This window comes from Apodemus sylvaticus, chromosome X (genome assembly GCF_947179515.1).
Source record: "Apodemus sylvaticus chromosome X, mApoSyl1.1, whole genome shotgun sequence".
Taxonomy (NCBI): domain Eukaryota; kingdom Metazoa; phylum Chordata; class Mammalia; order Rodentia; family Muridae; genus Apodemus; species Apodemus sylvaticus.
Window position 1 is genome coordinate 67,399,498 of NC_067495.1, and position 25,392 is coordinate 67,424,889.

At 37.2% G+C, this 25,392-nt stretch overlaps 1 protein-coding gene across 1 annotated transcript; it reads left to right on the top strand.

Moving 5' to 3' along the window:
* Positions 1-15,313: 15,313 nt before the first annotated feature.
* Tbx22 (T-box transcription factor 22) lies at positions 15,314-24,383 on the top strand. The gene is made up of 8 exons (XM_052171517.1): positions 15,314-15,497; positions 16,108-16,282; positions 17,055-17,156; positions 18,727-18,901; positions 20,085-20,249; positions 20,574-20,638; positions 21,072-21,157; positions 23,770-24,383. The coding sequence occupies exons 1-8, from the start codon at positions 15,323-15,325 to the stop codon at positions 24,381-24,383; spliced, it is 1,557 nt and encodes a 518-aa protein (XP_052027477.1). The 5' UTR covers positions 15,314-15,322.
* The last annotated feature ends 1,009 nt before the right edge of the window (positions 24,384-25,392 follow it).

Sequence of the window (25,392 nt, forward strand, 5' to 3'; positions counted from 1 at the left end):
TGTCTACCATTTTATCTGTATAATTTTCCATGAAATAGTCAATTTTAATGTGTTTGTCTATATATTTCTTGAATTATATCAGAAATATTTTCCATGTAAATCTACAATTTTACTTGAAAATGTTTATAATTCCATTTTCAATCAACTTAGAATTATTTTTATGCCTACCATTTTATCTGTATAATTTTCCATAATAATCTTCAATTTTAACATGTTTTTCTATATATTTCTTCAATTTTATCAGAAATACTTTCCATGTAAATATTCAGCTTTATCAGAAAATGTTTATAATTCCACTTTAAATCTACTTAGCAATACTTTTATGCCTACCATTGTTATGTCTTTATAAAATTTTCCATGATAATCTTCAATTTTAATATGTTTTTCTACATTTTTCTACAATTTTATCAGAAATATTTTCCACATAATTCTTCAATTCTAACATAAAATGTTTCTACTTCCTTTCTCAATTAATTTAGCAATGTTTTTATGTCTACAACTTTACTATTCAATTTTCTATGAAAATTGTCAATTTTAACGTGTTTTTCTATATATTTCGTCTATTTTATCAGAAATATTTTCCACATAAATATTCAATTTTATCATGTTTTTACTTCCTTTTTCAATAAAAGAACATGCTTTTCAAAAAAAGTTAGAAATAAGAAAGAAAAGAAAAGGCTTAGTTTCCCTCGAAGGAACTTTATTATTACCTAGTGTGGAAAGTGGGGAGAGATTGGCAGCCCTGATAAATGGCAGCAGTCTCTGAAAATTCCAAAAATGCATTCTGGAGCTAGAACTGGAGTACAGAGCCAGCCCTCCAGACTGGATTCATTGAATCCAAGCCTTTATTCAAGATCCAGCCTTTATTGAGATAAAACAGTAAAGCTAAGCTGTTGGCAGAAAATTCTCTATACCACCCAGTTATTTACTCTGGTGCACAGGTTTGCCTTCAGGGGTTAGTACCAAAAATTCAAAACCAGAGGATATTGTAGGTTTCCTGTCAACTAAGAAATGTTGCAGCTATGTATGGAAGAAATCCTACATACCTTCTCTTTCTAAGAATCACTGAAAGGACCTAAGACAAGAGAGGGATATAAAATGATGGCAGAATTTAGAGATTCCATACTTGCTGATCTCTAAGTTATCTGATCCCTTAATTTCTAATCTCTTCTAGGGTCTGGTAGCTGGAGAAATTGCTAGCTCATTGGAGCATTAATGTTCTTTTTGGCTATTGTTAGAAGTTACACATCTAGGCCTGGTATCTCCTGCTGTTAAAGTAATCTGAACTTTGCATGGGAAACTAAGGTCTTCTTACTTTTTGAACTCTAAATACTTTTGGTAGAAGCCATCAAGTGTCAATTAATTTTCCCGACATTGCTTACCTACATCACATGCAAGCATGTTGTGTTATTCCTTTATATGCCCATAGGTGTGCTAAAGCAAGGTCTGTCAATTTTTCTCCACTGACAACCAACTTCTGTGGAATGCTAGAGACTGGTCACTTAGCCTACTTCACCCTATAGGCTGAAACTGAATAATCAGGTACTACCTGGCTAAGAGAACCTGAAAAGGAGTACTATGACCTCACAACAGGCATCAGAGTCAGGAAGACGGTTTTCTTTCAAGCTATCCCAGTGGACAAATTAACCTCTTCGGATCCATAGGCTGGCAACTAATCACCAGCAGACATTTTCCTATGGTGCTTTTCCTTCACACCCACTAAAGAGATATTAAAATGCTCCCCAGAATAGTCCTGTGATGGGACTCCCAACCTCTCTCCAATGCTTATTGCTAACACACACACACACACACACACACACACACACACACACACACACACACACACATTTCATTCATAATAATTGTCATGTGCATTCTTACAGAAGAAAAATAGTTGTAAATTTCTTTGTTTTGCTTGGGAAGTGATCAGATCTGGTTGGTAATTGCCTGCCTGATCAAGAGCCATTTCCTTCATGGTTAACCAAACATTAGCTTCACTCAGCTGTGCTCGTTTTAAATATCACCAAAAGTGAATAGCTCCAATTACGACAGGAAACACAGTTCCCAACATGAAGCAAGGACCAGAAACAGATTTGTCCATGACTTGAAATCCTCCTCATTTCAGAGAAAGGCAAGCATGTTATTTCTTTATCGCTTGCACCCTCCATCCCTTGCTCCCATAGCCCCCCCCCCCACATTTTATAAATTATGAAAACACTAAAAAATCTTGTTTCTGATTTCCCTATGAAAAAATGGCTAAAATTTCTTTTTTACAGTAATATTTTCTATTTCAAAGTTAAAAACACATCAAAGAAAAGCCATGAGCAGGAAGCAAAGTTTCTTGTCTACTTTGCTTGAGGAAAAGAGAATAAACATCATAAAATTACTTTTGAAACTATCACACTCTTCTTTAAATATTGATTACAAAGATTTGTTGGAAATTTAAAGTATTTGGACATCTATTTACAGGATTTTCATACATCTCACCCTCACAATTTGGAGCCTAACTTTGAGAATGTTATGAATCACCCCCCTCTTTGGTCACTAGATAGCATGCATTTGCATTCCTCAGGGGTTTCATTGAAGAGACTTCTTACCCTGTCATGAGGCACAGGATGTTGCAGTGTTGTAGCCAAATGCCAGACAACAGAAGTTATCCTCCTTCCTTGGAAAGCACACTGCCTTCAGTAGTAGAAAAAAAAATAAAAGGAAAATTGCTCAAGTTTTGTTCCAAATAACCTATACCAATCAGCAATCTGTTTTCTTGGGGAACCTCTCCAGGTGAAGGATAAAACTTTTGAAGTCACTGTGGATCACTCTGATTAAGGTTATAGTCCTTTACAATTCTCTCTGAGCATTCCTGAGATGATAAACCTGAGAGAAAAATAATAATAAAATAAAACAGGCTCTGAAATACATTAAAAAACAAAGTTGTCATTTGGATGTGTGATTCTGGTGACTGGAAGACTGAACAGACATTGAGAGTATCCACACTGTCCAGGTCACAGGACTTACCAGACCTCCTTCTTGGCGTGTTTCATTTGCTTATTAAGCAATGAGGATGAGGGCGTGTGTGGAGTGGGGTCTCACCTGCCAGGCTGAAAAAACTACTATTGGTTGGGGCTTAAAAGAGATTTTCAACTGTAGGTGCATCTGTTTGGGATAAAAATGAGAATGTTGCACTTTAAAACCAATCCACATCTTCTGTTTCTTCAGTCATTGTGAGGCACTCCTTCCTCCTTACCATTCGCTCTGAGAATGCCAACCTAAAGCTCAGATAAGGACTTAGCCAGGCAAGGAGGCAAAGGGAGACACAGAGAAAATGAAGTCCCTCCAGCAACCCTGCAGCCCTGAAGGCTAAAATCATGGCATTGTGCTTTCATGGCTGACCTTGAGTCAAAGTAGGTTGAAATTTCATTGAAGAAGGTGCCAGCGTAATCAGTTCTAGGAAGTAACAAGTTTTGTCCCTCCCACTGCTGGCAAAAACTTCAAGTTCTCTTGTGCAGTCAGTTCACTTGTGCTTCAACCCTAGGCTGAGTGACCTCTGGGCTCCCAGAAGAGCGAGTGTGGGCATCCTTGAAGTGGAAGTGCTCAGCTTGAGACTCATCTGCTGTTACCATCATGGACACAGAGATACCCATTGCTGCTTGTAGCCTACCAGGTAAATACCACTAGCTTACTATTGCTTTTCTTTGGGTGCCTACTGCAAATGTGTTACTTATAGCTTCTGTCATTTGTCTTAAATATCACTAGTCATATCTTTCAGATTAGGAAGATTCAGTTGAAATCAGACATGTTGGTGTCATAATCCTTCACCTGGAAACTCTGGCAGCGATCCTGAAACCACTACTTTTTAGAGCACCAGTTCTCAACCTGTGGGTAGTTAAGCCCCTTGACAAACCTTTCTTTCCAAAAATATTTACATTAGGATTCATAACAGTAGCAAAATTACAGTTATGAAGTAGCAATGAAAATAATTTTATGGTTTAGGGGTCACCACAACATGAGGAACTGCATTAAATGTCCCAGCATTGGGAAAGTTGAGAACCACTCCTCTGGAGTTTGAAATGTAATGAGAGCTTCTCAAAATCAATGAAAACCATATTTAGCTTGTCTGTTGACAGAACGTAATATCTAAAATACCAGCACCGTCCTGCCTCTTAGGTAGGACAAAAGGCTCTGAAGCAGATGAGATTATGCCTCTGTTAAATTAGGATTGACAAAGTGAGTTTACAGAGCCTGGGGGTAAGGACAGATGCTTGTGCATAGTTGAAAGGTGAGAGTGGTGGCTAATATGGAAGACTGTTAGCTGAGTGGTTGATATTGAGAGGTGGCCATGGCTGAAGTCTGTGAGGCTTCTTTACGGGCTCTTCTTTAAGGATCCCCTGCTGGCTGCGAGAGAAGGTGTTGGTTTCATTGTTTTTTCTCTAAGCCTCTTTGTACTCACTTGAGCCCACAAGGGGCAGCAGAGTTTGCCAAAGGATATCTTTTACTTGTTCCGGTTTTCTCTAGAGAACTTCTTTTCAAATATAGTCATTGTAACACACACATACACAAACACACACACACATACTATCCCCCCCCCCTTCTGTATGAGAATGCACACCATATACTCCTTCCTTGAGATTTGTAAAAGGCACTACAGAAAATAGTTAATTGTGAAAGGAATCATACAGAGCTTACTGTATGTTCTTTGCAATGCATCCCTTCACTTTCAGTTCTTCTGCCTCTTATTGAGTCAAAGGTACAAAGAAAAAGAAGAAAAGGAGAAATATAGAAAATTAAAATTAAAATATATTAGGGGAGAGAGAAGGAGAGAGAGACAGAGACACAGACAGAGAGAGGCAGAGACAAAGAGAGAACAATACAGGGGAAAAGAAATGAAAGCTAGAAATTAAGAGAAGTAAAGAAACCCAAAGGAGAAAACTCAAACACAAGGAAAATAAAAGAGATAAAGAAAAGCAAACATATAGAAACAGAAAGCAATGATGAAGGACAAAGAATTGGAGGAGAGACCCTCTGGAAATTCTGCCAGTGAGCACTGCATCCTTAAGGCTGCTTTCTTGTTTCTGGAGAACTTGGGAAAATAAACTGGTAGTCTTCAAACTGAGACATTCCTCTCAAACCCATTACATTTCCTCCTGTTCCCTTTATTGTAGTGACTTGAGTTAATAAGTACAACCCCCACAACAAAGACAGCAAATTTGTATCACATAAAGTTACCATCATGTTAAATTTTTTAAAAGAGGGGGTTCATCCTTGGGCTGGGTGGAAAGATGGCTCAGCAGTTAGGAGCACTGACTGCTCTTCCAGAGGGTCCTGAGTTCAATTCTCAATAACCACATGACAGCTCACAACCATCTGTAATGAGATCTGATGCCCTCTTCTGGTGTGAAAGGTAAATAGACCTTATAGTCAAGAAAATAAAATCATCACAGGAGAAAATGTTTATAGCACTTTACACAGATCCCTCAAACACATTATAAATAAAAATCTATGGTAATTTTCACAGCATACACGGACATAAACACAAATAACTATTCAGAATTATTTTCTTCTGGCAGAAAAAGTAAACGTGACTTAAAACATCAAGAGTTATTCTCTAGACAGGATTGGCTGGCTCAGCCACTAAGGGGCAACTCTTTCAGAGGACTTGAATTCTATTCTCAGCATCCACATGGGGCACCTCACTATTGCCTGTAACTCCAGCTCTAAGGGATTCAACCTCTTCTGGATATCACAAGTACCTGCACTCACATGCAGGTAACCACACACTGATACATGTACTTTTAACAAAAACAACAATAATACTGAACCCTTTTAAAACGAATACTCTATTTAAAGAGACAGGGGCAGATGTCAAACATGGCTGTTAGAGAAGGAGGGAATGAAAATGTATATGCCTGCCAGTGAAAACTACTGGAAGTTTAACAGGCACAGCACACATGCAGAAGACCTGGTGCAGACCTGTGCAGGTCCCTGCTTGCTGCTTCAGTGTCTATGAGCTTTGTTCAGTTTATTTCGGGAAACCTGTTCTCCTGTTGTCCTTCATCGCCTCTGGCTTGTACAGTCTTTCTGCCACCTCTTCTGCAGGATTCCCTGAGCTTTGAGGGGAGGAATTTGATGGAGATACCTCATTTAGAGTTATTTGTTCAAAGATATATATTATAATTATATAATTATATTATATAATTAATATATAATATATATTATAGCTTTCTATTTAGTATATTTATGGGACTTCTGTGTGTGACTGAGTGGGTCTCTGATTCTTGTGCCTTGTCTTGAGCTTCGTTCCTTCTGTCGGGTTATCTTGTCAAACTTCGATGTGGTGTTTTTTTGTTTTATCTTATTATATTTTATTTTGATTTGTTTTTATGTCTTAGAAACCTGTTTTTTTCTTAGCGAGAGACAGAAAGGAAGTGGTTCCAGATGGGAGGGAGTGGGGGAGAAACTGGGAGGAGGAGAGGGTGAAGAAACTGTAATCAAGATATATTGTATGAGGAAAAAAATCTATTTTCTATAAAAGGGGAAAACATAGAAAGCATCAAACTAAACGGAGAGAAACTTGAAGCAATCCCACTGAAATCAGGGACCAGACAAGGCTGCCCCCTTTCTCCTTATCTTTTCAATATTGTACTTGAGGTACTAGCTCGGGCAATTCGACAACATAAGGAGGTCAAAGGGATACAAATTGGAAAGGAGGAAGTCAAACTATCATTATTTGCAGACGACATGATCGTCTACCTAAGTGACCCAAAGAACTCCACTAGAGAGCTCCTACAGCTGATAAACAACTTCAGCAAAGTGGCAGGTTACAAAATCAACTCAAGCAAATCAGTGGCCTTCCTATACTCAAAAGATAAGCAGGCTGAGAAAGAAATTAGGGAAATGACCCCCTTCACAATAGCCACAAACAGTATAAAGTATCTTGGGGTGACTCTTACCAAACATGCGAAAGATCTGTATGGCAAGAACTTCAAGACTCTGAAGAAGGAAATGGAAGAAGACCTCAAAAAATGGGAAAACCTCCCATGCTCATGGATCGGTAGAATCAATATAGTTAAAATGGCCATTTTGCCTAAAGCACTATACAGATTCAATGCAATACCCATCAAAATCCCAACTCAATTCTTCACAGAGTTAGAAAGAGCAATTATCAAATTCATCTGGAACAACAAAAAACCCAGGATAGCTAAAACTATTCTCAGCAACAAAAGAAAATCTGGGGGAATCAGTATCCCTGACCTCAAGCAATACTACAGAGCAATAGTGTTAAAAACTGCATGGTATTGGTACAGTGACAGGCAGGAGGATCAATGGAACAGGATTGAAGATCCAGAAATGAACCCACACACCTATGGCCACTTGATCCTCGACAAAGAGGCTGAAAACATCCAATGGAAAAAAGATAGCCTTTTCAACAAATGGTGCTGGTTCAACTGGAGGTCAGCATGCAGAAGAATGCGAATTGATCCATCCTTGTCTCCTTGTACTAAGCTCAAATCCAAATGGATCAAGGACCTCCACATAAAGCCAGACACTCTGAAGCTAATAGAAAAGAAACTGGGGAAGACCCTTGAGGACATCGGTACAGGGAGAAAGTTTCTGAACAGAACACCAATAGCGTATGCTCTAAGAGCAAGAATTGACAAATGGGACCTCATAAGGTTACAGAGTTTCTGTAAGGCAAAGGACACCATCAAGAGGACAGATCGGCAACCAACAAATTGGGAAAAGATCTTCACCAATCCTACATCAGATAGAGGGCTAATATCCAATATATATAAAGAACTCAAGAAGTTAGACTCCAGAAAACCGAACAACCCTATTAAAAAATGGGGTACAGAGTTAAACAAAGAATTCTCACCTGAAGAACTTCGGATGGCGGAGAAGCATCTTAAAAAATGCTCCACTTCATTAGTCATTAGGGAAATGCAAATCAAAACAACCCTAAGATTTCATCTTACACCAGTCAGAATGGCTAAGATTAAAAATTCAGGAGACAGCAGGTGTTGGAGAGGGTGCGGAGAAAGAGGAACACTCCTCCACTGCTGGTGGGGTTGCAAATTGGTACAACCACTCTGGAAAGCAGTCTGGCGGTTCCTCCGAAAACTGGGCACCTCACTTCCAGAAGATCCTGCTATACCACTCCTGGGCATATACCCAGAGGATTCCCCACCATGTAATAAGGATACATGCTCTACTATGTTCATAGCAGCCCTATTTATAATTGCCAGATGCTGGAAAGAACCCAAGTATCCCTCAACAGAAGAGTGGATACAAAAAATGTGGTATATCTACACAATGGAGTACTATTCAGCCATTAGAAACAATGAATTCATGAAATTCTTAGGCAAATGGATGGAGCTAGAGAACATCATACTAAGTGAGGTAACCCAGACTCAAAAGGTGAATCATGGTATGCACTCACTAATAAGTGGTTACTAACCTAGAAAACTGGAATACCCAAAACATAATCCACACATCAAATGAGATACAAGAAGAAAGCAGGAGTGGTCCCTGGTTCTGGAAAGACTCAGTGAAACAGTATTTGGCAAAACCAGAACGGGGAACTGGGAAGGGGTGGGAGGGAGGACAGGGGAAGAGAAGGGGGCTTACGGGACTTTCGGGGAGTGGGGGGGGGCTAGAAAAGGGGAAATCATTTGAAATGTAAATAAATTATATCAAATAAAAAAAAAAAAGAAAAAAAAAAAAAAAAAAAAAAAAAAAAAAAAAAAAAGAAAGTTTAACAGCCAAAATATAAAATATTGAGTAGCCATTAGTTTAGACTGATATTTTCAAAATTCATATCCATGTGGTAAAATATATCAGAAATCCTATCTGGAATTAGTTGTGAATATTAGTATCAATTTTTTTTCTTTTTTTTAATATTTCTTTCCTTTTTTAATTTTCTATATTCTTTATTTACATTCCAAATGCTTTCCCTTTTCCAGGTTCCCCCCTCCAAATTGGTCTCATTAGCCCTCTTCCCCTCATCCCCCCCATTTCCCTGTCCTGGCACTCCCCTACAATGCTGGATCAAGTCTTTTCAGAACCAGGGCCCTCTCTTTCCTTCTTCTTGGGAATCATTTGATATGCTAATTGGACTTGAGAATTCAGAGCTTCTGGGCTAATTAATATCCACTTATCAGTGATTGCATTCCATGTGTATTCTTTTGTGATTGGGTTACCTCACTTAGTATGATATTTTCCAGTTCCAACTATTTGCCTAATAATTCACGAATTCATTGTTTTTAATTGCTGAATAGTATTCCGTTGCATAAATATACCACATTTTCTGTATCCATTCCTCCATTGAGGGACATCTGGGTTTTTTCCAGCTTCTGGGTATTATAAATAGGCCTGCTATGAACATAGTGGAGCATGTGTCCTTATTGCACGCCGGGGAATCCTCTGGGTTTATGCCCAGGAGTGGTATAGTGGGGTCCTCTGGAAGTGTCATGTCGTTTACCAAAATACTAGCACATTGAATCCTGTATTCCAACTATTTACCTAAATGTCATTTGCAACCTGCATTGAAATATTAAGAACCATCACCCTCAATGAGTAATATGTAAACATGATTTAAACAACTATGGATACACAATCATGAAATATGTAGTTGAATCCTCCAATTATCTTTCATCCTTATTGTTAATGACATGTGTATCAAGTATTAGGCTAGAAACACAGAAGCACAATCTCAAACACAGTTTGAGAACTTACAGATCTTTTACTAAGATAATTTATTGATGTAATTTTAAAAAAATATTCTAAGTAATCAATAATTGGAGTGATATGTTTTCAAGGCATATATCATAACACAAAGGTTCCAGTGCTTACATTCTATTGGCAACACACATAACCATAGATTTGCTCTTCCTCCTACTTATAGGAATTTAAATATTGTAAGTACCAAGAGAATGTTCTTGTTTCATTTCAGTGGTTCTTATAATATAATTCTCCATATTTACCTTTACCATTTTATTACTGATATCAGTGGTACCTGGGATATCATTTGGTTAAAAGGTATGTGGAACACAGTTATAAAAGCATGTTTTCACTTAGCTTTAGAGAAATTAAATGGTTCTTCACAATACCTTCAAGTAATTCGTCTTGGAAAAACATGGTGTATTCCTTTTTAAGTGAACCATGCTGGCCATATTTTTAATATTCTTGCTATTTTGTTGGTTTGCTTATTTGCTTAGGGGCTTGGGATTGAAGACATACATGATAACATATAAGCTTTGACACCACACTCCAATATTGTAATAATAAAACAATTGACCATTGTAATGGAATACAAGGTGATGCTTTGGTACATGTACACAATCAGCATATACTATCATAATAGCGTCAATAGAGCAACAGAATGGGATCATACAATGTGTATTGTTTTGACTCGTTTGGTGTTTTAATGAATGAAGATTAAAAAATGTAAGACACATAGTTATTAATTATGTATGCCATGACTGCTTCTGAAGAAACTAAAGTAAATAGACAATATCTATTCTAGAAGTTACTCAGGTCACTATTTAATAATTCATTTTATTCTTTTGTCTGATCCCTTGCCTTTATGAGAAATTATACAAGAATAAAATTATCCTTATATTTCTGAAGACAAAACTGCCAACAAGAAACTGAGAAAATCTAGTAGCTTTAAGTCATGAGTTAACTGGAAAAAGATTTAAATAGCTTTGAGTATGATAAAAATAATGAGCCTAATCCTAATGTTCTATTATCATAAGAATTTCTTCAGTATTTGATGGTAATAAAGTATAATTAAATTTCATAGAGTAATGTTTCCTTCAGTTAATGTATCCATTCCTCCCCTAGAGAAGAACACAACTAGTAAAGATAAGAATTTATTTCCCTTCTCTTTGTTCTCCAACTCTCCCTAGAAACAATGTTAACAATGTTTGCCATGCATAACTCATGTGCTAGCCTAACTCAATTGTTATATTAATAAGTTTAAAGAACATAAGAGATCATACTAAATTAATGCAAAACAGAAAGTGAAGGATCCACTGAGAGACTTTATTTAATATTTGTTAGGACAGTTTCCTCAAATCCCTGGAATAAGAACAGTTATATGTTAATGGCTTATCATTTACAAATCCATCTAATTATGTGAGAATATGTACTTGCATTGCATTGATCGAATACCAAAAATATTATTACAAAAGCAAAGTTAATAAAATCAAAGTATGTGTTCTACCAAGCATAATTGCCATGGATTATTGAAATCCAAATGCAATATTTTTGTTTCATTCATTGATTTTAATTCTTTAAAATGTTCTCAATTTAAGGATGAATTCAATACATTTTTGAATCTAATATGAGATTTAGCCAAAAGTTAGGCATTGCCAGAATCTTTTCTCCTTCTAGGATGTGGACTGAAAGAATGTACAAATGTATAGTTGATACAAAAATTAACTTTTTTACCTCATTAATGCTGAAAACAGCTGTGAACTCTGATCCAGGCATTGTGCTAAGTGTTTTGTACAAATTATTAAGCTTGATCTTCTCACATATCTGTTCTTTTACAGAAATGTGCTCTCTGATGATAGTATTATATGCAAAAGCTTACAAGCCTAGGGAAAAATTTAGTTTAATGCCAACCAAAAGAGTTTTATAAGCCAATCAGAAAGTAGTACAGTAAGACTTTAAACTAGATCAATGTGAACCCAACGTCTGTCTTCTTACTGTTTCAGCTTTATCCATTTTTATTACTATATTCCTGGGAGATCATGTAGAAACTCAGATTACTCATCTAAGATTCCAGTTTGTATTAGAGGTTTACAATCCTCAGAGATTCAATAGCTACCTTTGTTGTAAAAAAAAAAAAAAGGAAAGGAAGGCCTAGATATCAAGTTGATCTTCCAGAAACCTTACCAACGTGAATATAATTTTTCAGGATTTCTTCTGTCCCTAAGTAATGCAAATTAATTTGAAACTTGCATAAGCAAGCAAGGATGATTTCCTATTTCATAAAATGTAGCAGGCTCAGGAAATGTTAAATTCAAGTATGCAAATAATGTGAGGAGACAGACCATATCTGGCAGTTTTTGACTATGCATTCTATGGGATTCATTCCAGATCTTTAAAAAAAAAAAGTCATGATGAGGAAGAGGTTGTATTTGACTTTCATTCAGTAAGGTTGTATAGACCATCTTATTCTTGGGTAGTAAATGAAAGATTGGGGAGATCACAAAAGAATTCCAATTGAAGGAAACAATCAATCTCCATTATGAAGTTGCTTGTGCTTTTGCCAAAAAAAAGTGACAATAGGTACTCAGTCAGGCTCCAAATTCTAATTTTATTTGTTTGAGAATAAAAAGACATACACATGACAGATACATTTGAAATGGTTAACCTTTAATGAAGGAGTTGAAACATCTCCATGTATAGTTTTGGTATCAACATTTTAGTAAGTACTACAGAACCCAAGATAATTTTTCTTCTAGGTATACTGAGCCCCTTTGGAATATGTATTTTTTCATATACTTGCAGTTCACTTGAAGCAATTGTTCATACTTTGTATCATTAACTTTAATAATGTACCTGTTTGTAGTTATTAACAATATATTACATTTGGTAGAGGTACAAATTACTTTTCTATAATTTTAGATAATAATATCATATTCATGTAGAATCATCATAACTTCTATGCCTTTTACTGCATATTTACATCTCCAATCTTCTTTCTACATTTTTCACTTCCACACCATGACAGAGAAACTATTTTGAAGGATTATATATTTTCCTGGGTTAAACCTACAGTCTACAGAAAGACTTCTGGTATAGATGGGGTAAACATAGTGAATTGTCTCAAAAGCCTCTGCCCCCATTTACCATCCCTGGGCACAGCAACTCTGTACATGAGCAACTGTGCAGGTTGCAAACCTGCTTCTGCAGTCTTTATTCTTGTAAATACAATGCAACAGGAATTACTAAAACTTGAGCAGCAAACTTGAGCAGGAGCAGAATTACATTTTTTTCTCAGTGTAATGTCATCAGATAGTTACTAAAATGGGAATAGAAAAGGTTTAGGTTACACAAATAAGAACTTTCTGGATGACTAAATTACTTGCACATAATAAATATTAAGGAAGACATTTCTTGTAATACAGGAATTTATATTCCAAGATATGCTATTTCCTTGGTTAAAGAAAATTATATCAGAGTAGACAGCGTGAAATACTAGAGTCAACATTGTAGCAAACACTCTTTACCTAACTCTTGTAGAAATCTCTCCAAAATCTCTACTAAGCAAAGCTTCCCCTGTCTTTCCCTTGCCCTGCCTTTGAGAAAGAAAAAGAATTGGCTTCAAAGGAAGGAAAATTATCAGAGGAAGAGAAAATAATTCAAACATTATATGGTTGTTAGCAGACTAAAATTTACCAATAAACTCTTGACTTATCTGTTTCTGAACTGTGCCTTTGATATATATATATATATATATATATATATATATATATATATATATATATATATATGAAATACTAAGAATAAATAACTAATATTTTGCAGGTGAAGAAATGTCCATGAGTTGTGGCAAAGATTATATCCAGGCTGGTTTATGATTTCAACCCAAGTGCTTTGTACACTGGAATTCTCCTTACCTTATCAGCTTTACTCTGCATCTCTAGGATAAATGTAGTGTCTTGTCAGATCTACATTGGATTATACCCTTCAAAAGCATTCAAACTGCAAGGAAGCCTTTGCTATGGTATCCAACATTATTAGAGTACTTTAATCTATTCACAGTTGTGTGAGGATACCCCACCCCAAAGGCTGAATGACTCACCACCACTGTAACAATCATCTCATGGAAAATCTAGGTTTGCAGTTACACAGATGAAATTGAAAAATAAATGCTCTAAAAGTCTTTTGTTCTTAACCCTGGTATTGATATACTTTAAGTTCATTGAAATTCCATTCTTTTGTAACTGGGTTTGAATTGACTTTAATATCCTTTGACTGAATATATCAAAGGAGAACAGACAAACATTTCCTAAAATGGGCAAATGTGCAAGAGTCTAAGAGTGTTTGATGTCCTACTTCTGATGAAATGTGAGTGACCAAATGGCCACCACATAGGCCATCAAGATTCACATTCGCAGACAACAGTATTTCTTGGAAATGATAGTGATAGTCTCTTCTGACAGCAAAGAATATTGTTGATTTTAAGAATAAGCAATAGCCAAGCATGGAGGTATGCCAGGAGATACTAAAACCAATTACTCAAAGGTTCATCACTTAAATTTTTCAGCACATAGTTGGGAGCAAAGGCTCTGACTTACTGCTAATATCCCCCTAGACCTTAGGCTGTGTTTTCAGATTGGTTGTGTGAATTTTAAGAGGGTGTAAAGATCCTTCAGAAGCAGGGCTAGAAATCATAGGTTGGTATTAATATTTGACTATAGTGCTGGGATTCTCTTGACACTGCTTGGGCTTCTTCCCCTTAAGAAAAAGAGGTTATATGGGTAGCAACCTAAATTGCCAGTTTAAGGCTATAACTACATATTCCTGAAAGTTTTCATTCTCTTCTGGATTTCCAGTGAGCTTACTAGAGAGGGAAAAAAAATCCTAGATCCATTTATTTGAGTCTGGTTAAGTAATATTTGCTCTTTCATGGAAAAGTGGCCCCTCCTGTGCAATTATTCCACGTGTCTTAGTGTTTTATATTTTAATGTAAAGCACTAACCTTTTGTCTTCCCTCCTGCCTATCTAGAGCCCTGTTCCAAGCACCACCACCCCAGCTCCTCCTCCCTATCAGACTCTGGAAGTGTCACTCCCAGTATTTTCTTACTTTCAACAGCTTCCAAAATAAACAGTGGAGGTTGTGACCCACTGGGCATTCACTCAGTTGAATACAGCAGTATCTCCCAATCACTTTTGCGTGAACCGCCCGCCTTTGGTGGCAGGTCTGCTCCCTAAAAGTCCAGCATTTGCCAGTCACTGACTTCTGGCAGGTCCCAGAATCAAGGATTTGAGGACTGATGGTACACAAGCGCCCATTTGAGAGAGAGGAGAACGAAAAAAGAAAGGGAGACTACACTTCATAGGATTTCAACTCCTTTAATCTTTCTTCTCTTTTATTTTGTCTATTTGAATAAAAATATATTCATATATAACAGAGGAGGAGATTTTTCTGTTGTCCAGTGCGGATCCAAAAGTTCATTTTCAGATTTAAAACTTGTTCTGTGAGCTTTTCCTCCCGAGCCTCTCATCTGCGCCCTCCCTCTCCCCCTCCCTCCCCAGCCCAGCTCAGGTTGAAACTTTGCAGCACGCATTCACTTCTTCCCCTCCAGGGATGGCTCTGAGCTCTCGAGCGCACGCCTTCTCCGTGGAGGCCTTGATGGGGAGACCCAGCAAAAGAAAAGCTCAAGACCCAAGAGATGAGATGCAGCCTGAACTGCAGGAGGAGCAGTTCCTAGAGGAAGGGGAGGAGATACTGAGGAGCCCTTCTGGGGACAGTCAGCAGCCGGGTAAGTACACTCAAGCAGCCCCGGTACCCTGAGCGCTACTCTCCTGAGCGCACTGGCTGGATTGCACTGGCTGGATTGATTCTTCTCAGCCTGTTCTTTGCGGAGCGCTGCAAGGACGTCCTGGCACAGCTGGCTCCACAAGTCCGGTTGTGGATTGTGGAACACATCAGCCACCTGACTTTAGGACAAATTTCAGAGAGTCTGAATTTCACTAGAAGTGCTATGGTTTGTTTTCAATGAAAAGGAGGGTCCCACTTGGTTTTAGAGGAGTGAATCACACACCTCTTACAAAATCCTAAGAGCCAAATTTGGTTGTTCTTCTCAGTAAGAAACAGTGTCCTGCAAAAGCTCAAGAAAATCTATCTTCAGGTTCAGTTTATGGTAGGTCGGGGTAGAGAGAATTTTTAGTGTCCCACTTTTCATGGGATGCAAGTTGGGCCCCCCTCTTTTCATTAAGAAATCACAAAGGATTTTGTGGGGGAACTTATACATCAGACTTCCTGGGAAGTGGGGTGGGGAGACAGGGAGACAGGGTCTATCAGTGCAAAGATAGTCTCCTAAGAAAAGGATGTGTACAGCTTCCCAAACTTTCAAATCCCCTGTCTAGCAGAAAAGCGACTCAAGGCAGAATCTTCAAAAACTGTTTTCTCCTGCTCTGACCACGAGAGCAACAGCCAGGAAAGTCTGCAAGAAGAAAGTGTTATCCAAGTGGAGCTTCAGGGATCTGACCTATGGAAGAGATTCCACGACATTGGCACTGAGATGATCATTACCAAGGCGGGCAGGTTCGTTCAGCTGGGCCAGTGACTTCCCTGAATCACACAGTAGGCACTTAAGGAGGAGAATTCAGTTTTTGTAATGTGAAGCTCCTCCCCCTTCCCATTCCTTGGCAGAGGTTAGAAAGCCACAGAGGACTCAATCTGAGAAGTACCTAGCTACATTAAATGGTCTACTCCTGTCTTCTGATACATCTTTAGTCCAAGGACTCACTCTTCCAATTCCTGCCTGTGTATGCAAAAATCCAGACCTGTGTAGGCAGGCAAGTGCCAGATGTCCCTCTAACTTCTTACTGTTGTGGCCAGCCTCGCAGTGCAAGCCTAGCAAATACTCCTCCATCCACCATCCTCCAGCATACCATCCCTGGCTCACTCCACTAGGAAGTCAGCTTTTACACAAGCTAACTAACCCTTTGGTATGGGGCAGCTTCCTAACCTTCCTGATTTCAGCCATTTAACAAACCTACCTCACATACCCTTCTTCTAACTACAGGAAAGAAATGAAACTTCTCCTGTCCTACTTTCTTTCTTATAATTTTAATATCACATGGGAGGTCATGGATGAAGACTTTTCATAAAGATATTCTGCACCACTAAGAAATCTCAAACTTGTTAAAACAATCATCTTTTTCTTACGTAACAAGTGCCATTCCCTGAGCCCATCTTGGAAAGGGAAGGGTACTGACTTTCTTTGTCCACAACTCATCTTCCTTCACAACAACGCTAATACAACACACTTCAGGTTCTAGTTTCTAGCCAAACTCCTTTTTTTCCCTCACAGACGTATGTTTCCTTCTGTTCGGATCAAGGTGAAAGGGATGGACCTTGCGAAGCAGTACTATGTGATTTTGGATGTGGTACCAGTGGATTCCAAACGCTATAGGTAACTTGGTAGCTATGGGGACATTCCAGTTTATATACTTAAGGTCCAAATGGGCTGAGGGCGCAGATTCAGAGCATTGGTCTTGCAGCTTGACACCTGACAGCAGGATTTTTTTTTTTAAGTATACTTAGTGAAGAGAGAGTTTTGCTTATCCTTGGATTTTCATAGCTGAATTTTCTCATTTGAATCTGGGTTCAAAGTGAAGGAAGGGCTCCTCTTTTCTTTCCTCTACTCCTGGAAGTTGATGTTAAATGTTTCTGTATACTGTATAGAGCTCTTGTGTCTTCTGCCTACCCACTGTTTGTGCTTTAGATATGCAAACTGTGGTTCATTTGTGCTCTGGCATTCTAGAGGCAAGCAGTTTGAAAAAAAAAAAATCAGGAGAAATGCCAAAGACTCATGGTGAAACCTGGCTTCTGAGAACAGGCTGTAATCTGGTCAGATCCTCAAATACTGCCATGATGCCCAAACCCAGTGGTCAGGACCTAGAGTCAGGACTAGGTTTTCGCCCATCTGTTGTCCTCGTTTTAGATTTTTGCCTGAAGGGATGGCAAGATTCAGACAGTGCCAGGATTCTATTATGCTTTTCTCTGTGAAGCCCTTAACTATGCTGGATCAAATACGTACAAATTGTTCTAAAGATCAGAACCTTTTGAGCAAGGAGCTTAAGTAGTTCTGTCCTGCTGAAGTGTTTTTTTTTTTTTTTTTTTTTTTTTTTTTTTTTTTTTTTTTTTTTGGACTGGGAACTCTGCAAGTGAAGGGGAGGGTAATGTGAAAACATCTCAAAGTAAGCTGTGTGCAGTCAACCTTGGGCGCCTGCAGTGCATGGTCCTAGCGGGGGAGCCTATTTAACTTCACAGCCGCTTTTCCAGACAAGAAAGTGCAACTGGAACTTCCTCAGCCAGGAAACTGGAGCAGCTGCTTGGTTTTCAGGTTTTACTGGCGCTGGTTTGGGTGGGGGAATGTTGAGCGAAACAGTCTGAGATCGAAAACAGTTTAGAAAAATCAGCCTGCAGGATGCGCGGGGCGGAGTTCCTTTAGAGTTTTCTGCTGTCAAGTTTAATTGGCAAAGGGGTTTGTAGCAAAAAAAAAAAAAAAAAAAAAAAAAAAAACAAAAAAAAACAAAAAAAAAACGGACTTTGACTAAAAAACAATTAATCGTGGACAGGGCAGACATAGTGCTTCTCTCTCCGTTTAATTCTTCGCGCTTGCTTCTTGCTCTCTTGTCATTCGTGGTTTTTTTAAGGCATTGCTACAGTGGGAAAATAATTGATTCCTGCTTCAGTTTCTCTGAAGAAATGCCAGACTCAGATATCCTATGCCATTTTTACTCGCCTGGACATTTCATTGCATTTTGATGCCATATGCATAGTTACTGTTAGTTTGTTCGTTCATTCATTTGTTTGTGTGTTGCTCTTGAACACTCTTTGAAAATGAAGTTAGAACTATTTGTTTACTAGCTTTTGGGATAGGCGTTTTAATCTTTGGTAAGGCTCTGAAGTCCCCCCATCCTTCTGCTTTCTGCTGGCTAAGCCTAAAGCCACACTTCACTCATTTTTTATTCCCTCAGGTATGTGTATCACAGCTCACAGTGGATGGTAGCTGGAAATACTGACCATTCCTGCATCACTCCCAGATTCTATGTGCACCCCGACTCCCCTTGCTCAGGAGAACACTGGATGCGTCAAATCATCTCTTTTGATCGAGTGAAACTCACCAACAATGAGATGGATGACAAGGGACATGTAAGTGAGCACAATGTTTCTCCTAATGGAGGTGAGTGCCAAGGCTCCTGGCCAGAGGGAGTCCTCAAGAGGTCAGTCCTCATTGTAAGTGTTGAATGTTTTGGGAGCAAAGCTCTTAGATCTGTAAGTCATAGATCACAAAGGGCTCCTCTAATCTGAGTGCTGGACTCCAGAAGGACTGACTGCAGGAAGCTTAAGGGTCCAAAGATGCCAAAGAAGAGAACAGTTTAAGCTAGAGAGAGTGAATCCTGCCCTGGAGAATGGGGGGGGGGGCATTTCACAGGGATGTCTGGCTTCCTGGGTAACACTGTGGGCTTCTGTCTTCCTTAGAGTCCACACATTTGTTACATGGGTACCTTTGATGTGTTGGGGGATGCAGGGGAGCAAATGAGAAGCCAGGCTGGGAGTTTCCATAACCTGCTGACACTGGCATCAATCAGCTCCTGCTTATTTTCAGGTTTTCTGGAATTTTTTAAAAATTTTGTATTGATTTTTTGTGTTATATCATCCACCCACATCATGCTCATATTCCAGTCCCTTCATATCTGCCCTTTGGTCTTGTAATCTTCCTCCTCCAAATAAAACACACAAGCAAACAGACATCAACAATGAAAACAAAAAACAAAGCATAGCATCCCTTCTTGGAAGCTATACTGTCTCAACAGTTTATTCCTCTGTCCACACATCAATACTTTCAAATGACCATTGCTCTGGTTCTAGATCTTTGGCTCTTGTGACACTGATCTGGATCCAATATTGATGATGTTACAGAAGCCAGAGTTTTCCTAGATCCTGGGCTTTCTCCCTAGGTACACACTTTATTGGGCCCTGTCAACCTAGTCTTGTGCCAGCCACAAAAGAAGAAAAGGACCAGGATTAGGAGGTGTTGGAATATCAGGTTTCTGGCAATATCTTAGAGAATCAATTACTGCCCAAAGAGATCATATCAGTTTACCGGATCCTCATGACACTTCCATATCATATGCTCCATAGGGTCAGTGTCATTGTGGTGCCTTCCTCTGGAAAGCCTTCAGCCAGGAGGGGCTCTGTTGGGGGCCAAAGTCCTTCCTGGCATACCTATATCTACATTTTTAGTGTGTCTTCACTGGCGGTTGTTATAAACTGGGGGTGGTGTTGGGGAGAAGTAGGTGTTTAAGATGGCATTTAACTCTTTCTTCCTCAGATCATTCTGCAGTCCATGCATAAGTACAAACCCCGTGTTCACGTGATGGAGCAGGACAGCAAGATTGACCTGTCCCTGATACAGTCCTTTCCTATTGAAGGAGTTAAAACATTCTCCTTTAAAGAAACTGAATTCACTACTGTGACAGCTTACCAAAACCAGCAGGTAAAACTGTCTAAACTCCAGTAAGTGGGAGTGGCCCCACTAGTATATTGGGATAAAAACAACAGCATTTTATGGATTACATTTTAAAAAATGGAGAAAAATATCATGGTTTTATTTTATAATTATAATTGATAGAAAGTTATGCAGTTCTTCTGTTAAACAGGAGATCAAGGCAAAAGGAACCAGTAGGCAAAGGAGAAATGTGTTTTAATTTTGACTTATCTATGTGCCCACATTAATTTTAAAGTACCCTATTATAATGGTAGCATTGTTGCTAAGAACACAGGCTGCATTTTTCTCTTTGTCATTCTTTTGAATTCATAGATTACCAAACTGAAAATAGACAGGAATCCCTTTGCCAAAGGATTTAGAGACCCTGGGAGAAACAGGTAAGTAGCATAGCAATCAAATTTAATATTTATGTAGCCCCATTATTAACTACTAAAAAAATAGCTAAATAGGATTGCAATTAGAGTCTATATAGCTCTTTTATGAGTATTAAAGATAGAGTGCATGTGAATCTGAGACTCAGAAGCTTACACTTTGACAGATAGGAAAATAACCCCAGGTTTTGAATCCCAAACTATGCCTTCTTGTATTATCCCTCCTACCCAGTGTTAAGATGCTGTGTAGTATAGACTTGTGGGGCTTACAGAAAGGTACTCAGAACCTAGCTACTAGTGTAGATTTAGCATATATTCATGAGACCCTAACTAATGTTTCAGATGATCACTCATAAAGTATAACATGTTTACATGAATTGTTATATTCACAAAGTGTTTTCTGTGGTTGCTAAAAAAAACACAAATATCTCTTTTTTAGGGGTGTCTTGGATGGGTTTTTAGAGACTTACCCATGGAGGCCTTCTTTTACTATGGATTTTAAAACTTTTGTTGCAGACACACAAAGTAAGAAAGTCTTTTAAATTTTGTTTTACTTTTACATATTGCAGTAACAAGGAGCATAACTCTTATACCAAATTCTACTCAAGGGGATAATTATATGCCAGAAAAAAATGTGTGTTCACAAGCAATATGTATTTATTATGTGGGAAAGTAAAAAGCAAAGACAAGCACAAACTGAAACATAAGGGAGATAATGAAGTTATGTTATGGCTAGATATATTGGTTATCTCACTTATTGAATTATCTTACACATTTATCGTGATATCATACATCATACATAGATTCCACAGTATCTCATTCCTTTTTATGAAGAATCTATGTTATTTTCCTGTATGTGTTGCTCTTATTTTCAAATTCTTCAAAAATTCATTGAACATATGATACATGGTAACAACATATTGTGAAATTTATAGCATGTAAGGTAAAATATATGATAAGCAGGGCAGAGGAGCTAGGAAGAAATAAATGCAAGTATAATGCTCCAAATTCATACACAGAATGTGGCACATTACTACTTGGAGGGAAACTGAAAGTGAAAGATGAATACCACAAACAGAAAATCACAATTAAGAAATTATAATTAATAAGTCAAGAAATGATTCTCAACATGCAAAACCACAAAATGAGCTAAATCTGACTTGAATGTGGTGCAATTTGTCTACTTTTAAGTTTTTAAAATGCTTTTTAATTTATGCATTAAAATTGGGTATTTTAGTGGGGTTCCATGTGATATTTTTATTCACATATCCATTAAAAATGTTTAGACTCATTGAATCATATTTATCTCTTTAAGCAGTTATCACCTTTATATGGTGAAAACCTTCAAGATCCATTGCAGTGTTTCCTAAAACACATATGCTGTTGCTAACTATACTATACACCCTACTGTGCTATAGGACATGGGAACTTCTTGCTAGTCTCTAATTATAGCTCAGAACATTCTGACTGGACATTTGCCCATTCCCATTTGACCTCCATTTCCCTCAGTATTTGGTAATCATTATTATGTTCTCAGTTGTCATAAGATCATCTTTTATATTTCCCATATGAGTGAAACTGTGCAGTATGTGCTTTTCTGCATCACAACCAATTTAATTGTCACAGGCATTTAAAAATACTTCTAATGTGTTTTTCTCAAGTAGTACATTGCCTGATGAAAGCATCATCATACATGTGGTCTAGTATAATCTGCAAATTTCTTTACTCAAATAGTTAACTATAAATAGAATATTTTATTTGTAAACAACATAAAACTGTCTCCATTCATTTTTACTCCACTAAAGGTGCTTGTCTATAGCCATTTATTTAACATTGCATTTATGGAGCAAGACATCAACATTACACTGATGTTTCACATGATACTACAACAAGTAATTGTAATGTAAAGAAATTAAGTATAATTATTTGTTGAAATGATGTACTTTAGTGAGTTGCATAAAAACTATGAACAATTGCTTTGCTAAATCAGTTCAACAGACAGCATCAGGCAACATACTTTTAAAATATTAAATAACCTAATTTCCAAAAGGATATAAATGTCTATTAATTGATCACTTTAAATACCATTAACTTCATCCTTTACATACTATAAAGCACACTCAAATTGGAGATGAGCAGCAATTCCTAAAATAACTTTTCATTGCTTTACTACAGATATTTGTCACTGTGCTGCTAAAATATTAGGGCATATGTACAGATATACTCAAGAAAATTAGCAAAATTATCAATAAAATTTTACAACTTCATTAAGTATAGTCAAACATATTGAACATTTATAAAAAATGAATTTCAGAATGTAGATTTTCCTATACCATATAATAATTTTATTTTCTGTTAAACCAGTGCTTCTCAAGCTTCCTAATACTGCAACACTTTAATACAGTTCCTCAGGTTGTGGGGGCACCAACCATAAAATTATTTGTTTGCTACAGTTATCTCATCTTTAATTTTGCTACTGTTATGAATTGTAATATAAACATCTGATATGCATGACCACTGATATGTGACCCCCAACAAGGGCATACACCACAGACTGAAAAACATTATGTTAAACAATAAAAGATTTCGGATGCCATTGAGTAAATACTTTCCTTCTCACCTTGATGTTTCTTAACTTGAAACACTTTTCAATTCTTGATAGAAAGAACAATAGAAATCTCATTTCTTATTTTCACATAAGAAAATATTATTGATTGTCAATATGTTCTTCACCAATAAAATTATTTTCATATTTACTTGATTTTTATGCCGAAACAATCTGCAAATTCCCAAACAATAGATTATCTTGTTCAGTTTAAAAAATTAAAACATTGGTTTTTATTTTTAATATATCATTAGCTAAATTATTAACACTTGGGCAAAATATAAAGTATAGTAAATATTCAGTGTGTGATAGATACACAGTAGTAATGCGGCAGCAGCAGTACTACCAGTAATAGAGATACCACATTCCGAGTCATTCAGAGGAGTTAAAAATACCTTTGCACAAGCTGAAAGAACTGCAAACTTGCAAAGAAAAACACTTCAAGAATAGAACAGAAAAGGCAATAGATAAGATTACTGGTTCAGCAGGAAAATCAGGTTCATTGTTCTCTGCCTAACTTGTCATTTCACAGGTGGAAGTGGTGGCTCATCTCCAGTGACCTCTAGTGGAGGAGCTCCCTCTCCTTTGAACTCTTTACTTTCTCCATCTTGTTCTCCACCTATGGTTTACATACCTCCAAGCTCCTTCAGAATAACCTATCCAGAGGCATACCTGCATAGTGTCAACGTACCCTTGTGCTACAGAATTTTTCCAACTAATTATTGGCGACCACAACCTTTTGTGTTACCTACTCCTGAGAGCCTACCAAGCTTCAACAGTCCTCAGTCTTTACCCCCACTCATGATGGAAGTACCCGTGGTATCCTCCAGTGGCATCATCAATCCAAACAGTGGCTTACATGAAGACTGCAGTGTGCAGTGTCTACAAGCATCTCATTATGCCAACCAAATGTTATATGGATTACAGAATCCTGGAAACATTTTCCATCCAAACCCGATTGCCCAAGAAGCAATCAGTTGTCCCTTTCATCTTCCCAATGGTTGTTATAGGTGCAACGTCTCCATGCCACCTAGGCTGGAAAATGTTGCCAATCACCTCACTGAAAATGGTACCAGTCAGATTTCTTTTACTGAAGGCAGCTGTGATCATTCCCATTGGTATCCAGCCATCAACCATTACCTTTAATGGGGCAACATCTACGTTTTAAGACATTTACATGTAAGCATCTATTTTCTTTACTTTTAACAAAAGAAAGAACATTTCTTTAAAATGTCCTTACCAAAAAGCGTTGATATTTTTGTTATTAAAGTAACTTAACAAATGTTTACAAGAATTTCTGTATAATGTCATCTGTAACCTATATAATGACATTATAATAACCTTGGTCCTCAAATAAGTTACTTAATAAATACTATTTGATAAGATGTGACATCAGTGATAATTAATGCCAGGAGGGTAAGTCTCCAGTTACAAAATTGTTAATTCACTCTACATCTGTGTTTTACCAATTAACTAAGGCCAAAGAAGAGATGGATATAGTTCATATAAAAACAATAAAAGCATTTCACTCTTAACTATGAAAATTGGTTACACTATAAATATCTATCAAGCAATTATGGCAAAAATTGAATCATTTGCTTTATTTATGTTTTGCTGCTGAAAGAAATAATAATTAAAGTTTTAAAATGCAGATAGTTGCCAAGTATTGTTTGCCATTAACCTGTGTAGCTTGAATAATATTTAATACTGAAGGGATGCAAAGATCCCTTGAAAACTCTCTGGTAACTTATATACCATTACTTTATTAATTGACAAATTATTTTAACTGAAAATTAAATAACATCTCTGAATTTTATTTTATTATTATGTTAGGGAAGACATTAATTTTATAGTTATTCCAGTATGTGTGTGTGTGTGTGTGTGTATATATATATATATATATATATATATATATATGAATATTGCTATATGTATGCATATATATACCAATGCTTTAAATACCAGGTTTTATTGTGTGTTATAGTCATAAATCTAAACATATGTAATTACACTAGTAATAGTAACTAATAGAAAGAGGCATTATTTTAAATGTTACAAGTTTGGTATTTATCTTATTTTACTTAGTAAATAGCTCATAAAACATCCTCTCGCATTTTAATTATATTACACAAGGGAAAGCCTTCATACAAGATTA

Bases quoted from the DNA above. Each gene is read 5' to 3' on its own strand.
- Tbx22 (XM_052171517.1), top strand. From the start codon at position 15,323: ATGGCTCTGAGCTCTCGAGCGCACGCCTTCTCCGTGGAGGCCTTGATG. The intron at 16,283-17,054 runs GTTCGTTCAGCT...TTTCCCTCACAG, and splicing joins ATCATTACCAAGGCGGGCAG to ACGTATGTTTCCTTCTGTTC. The intron at 20,250-20,573 runs GTAAAACTGTCT...TTGAATTCATAG, and splicing joins CAGCTTACCAAAACCAGCAG to ATTACCAAACTGAAAATAGA.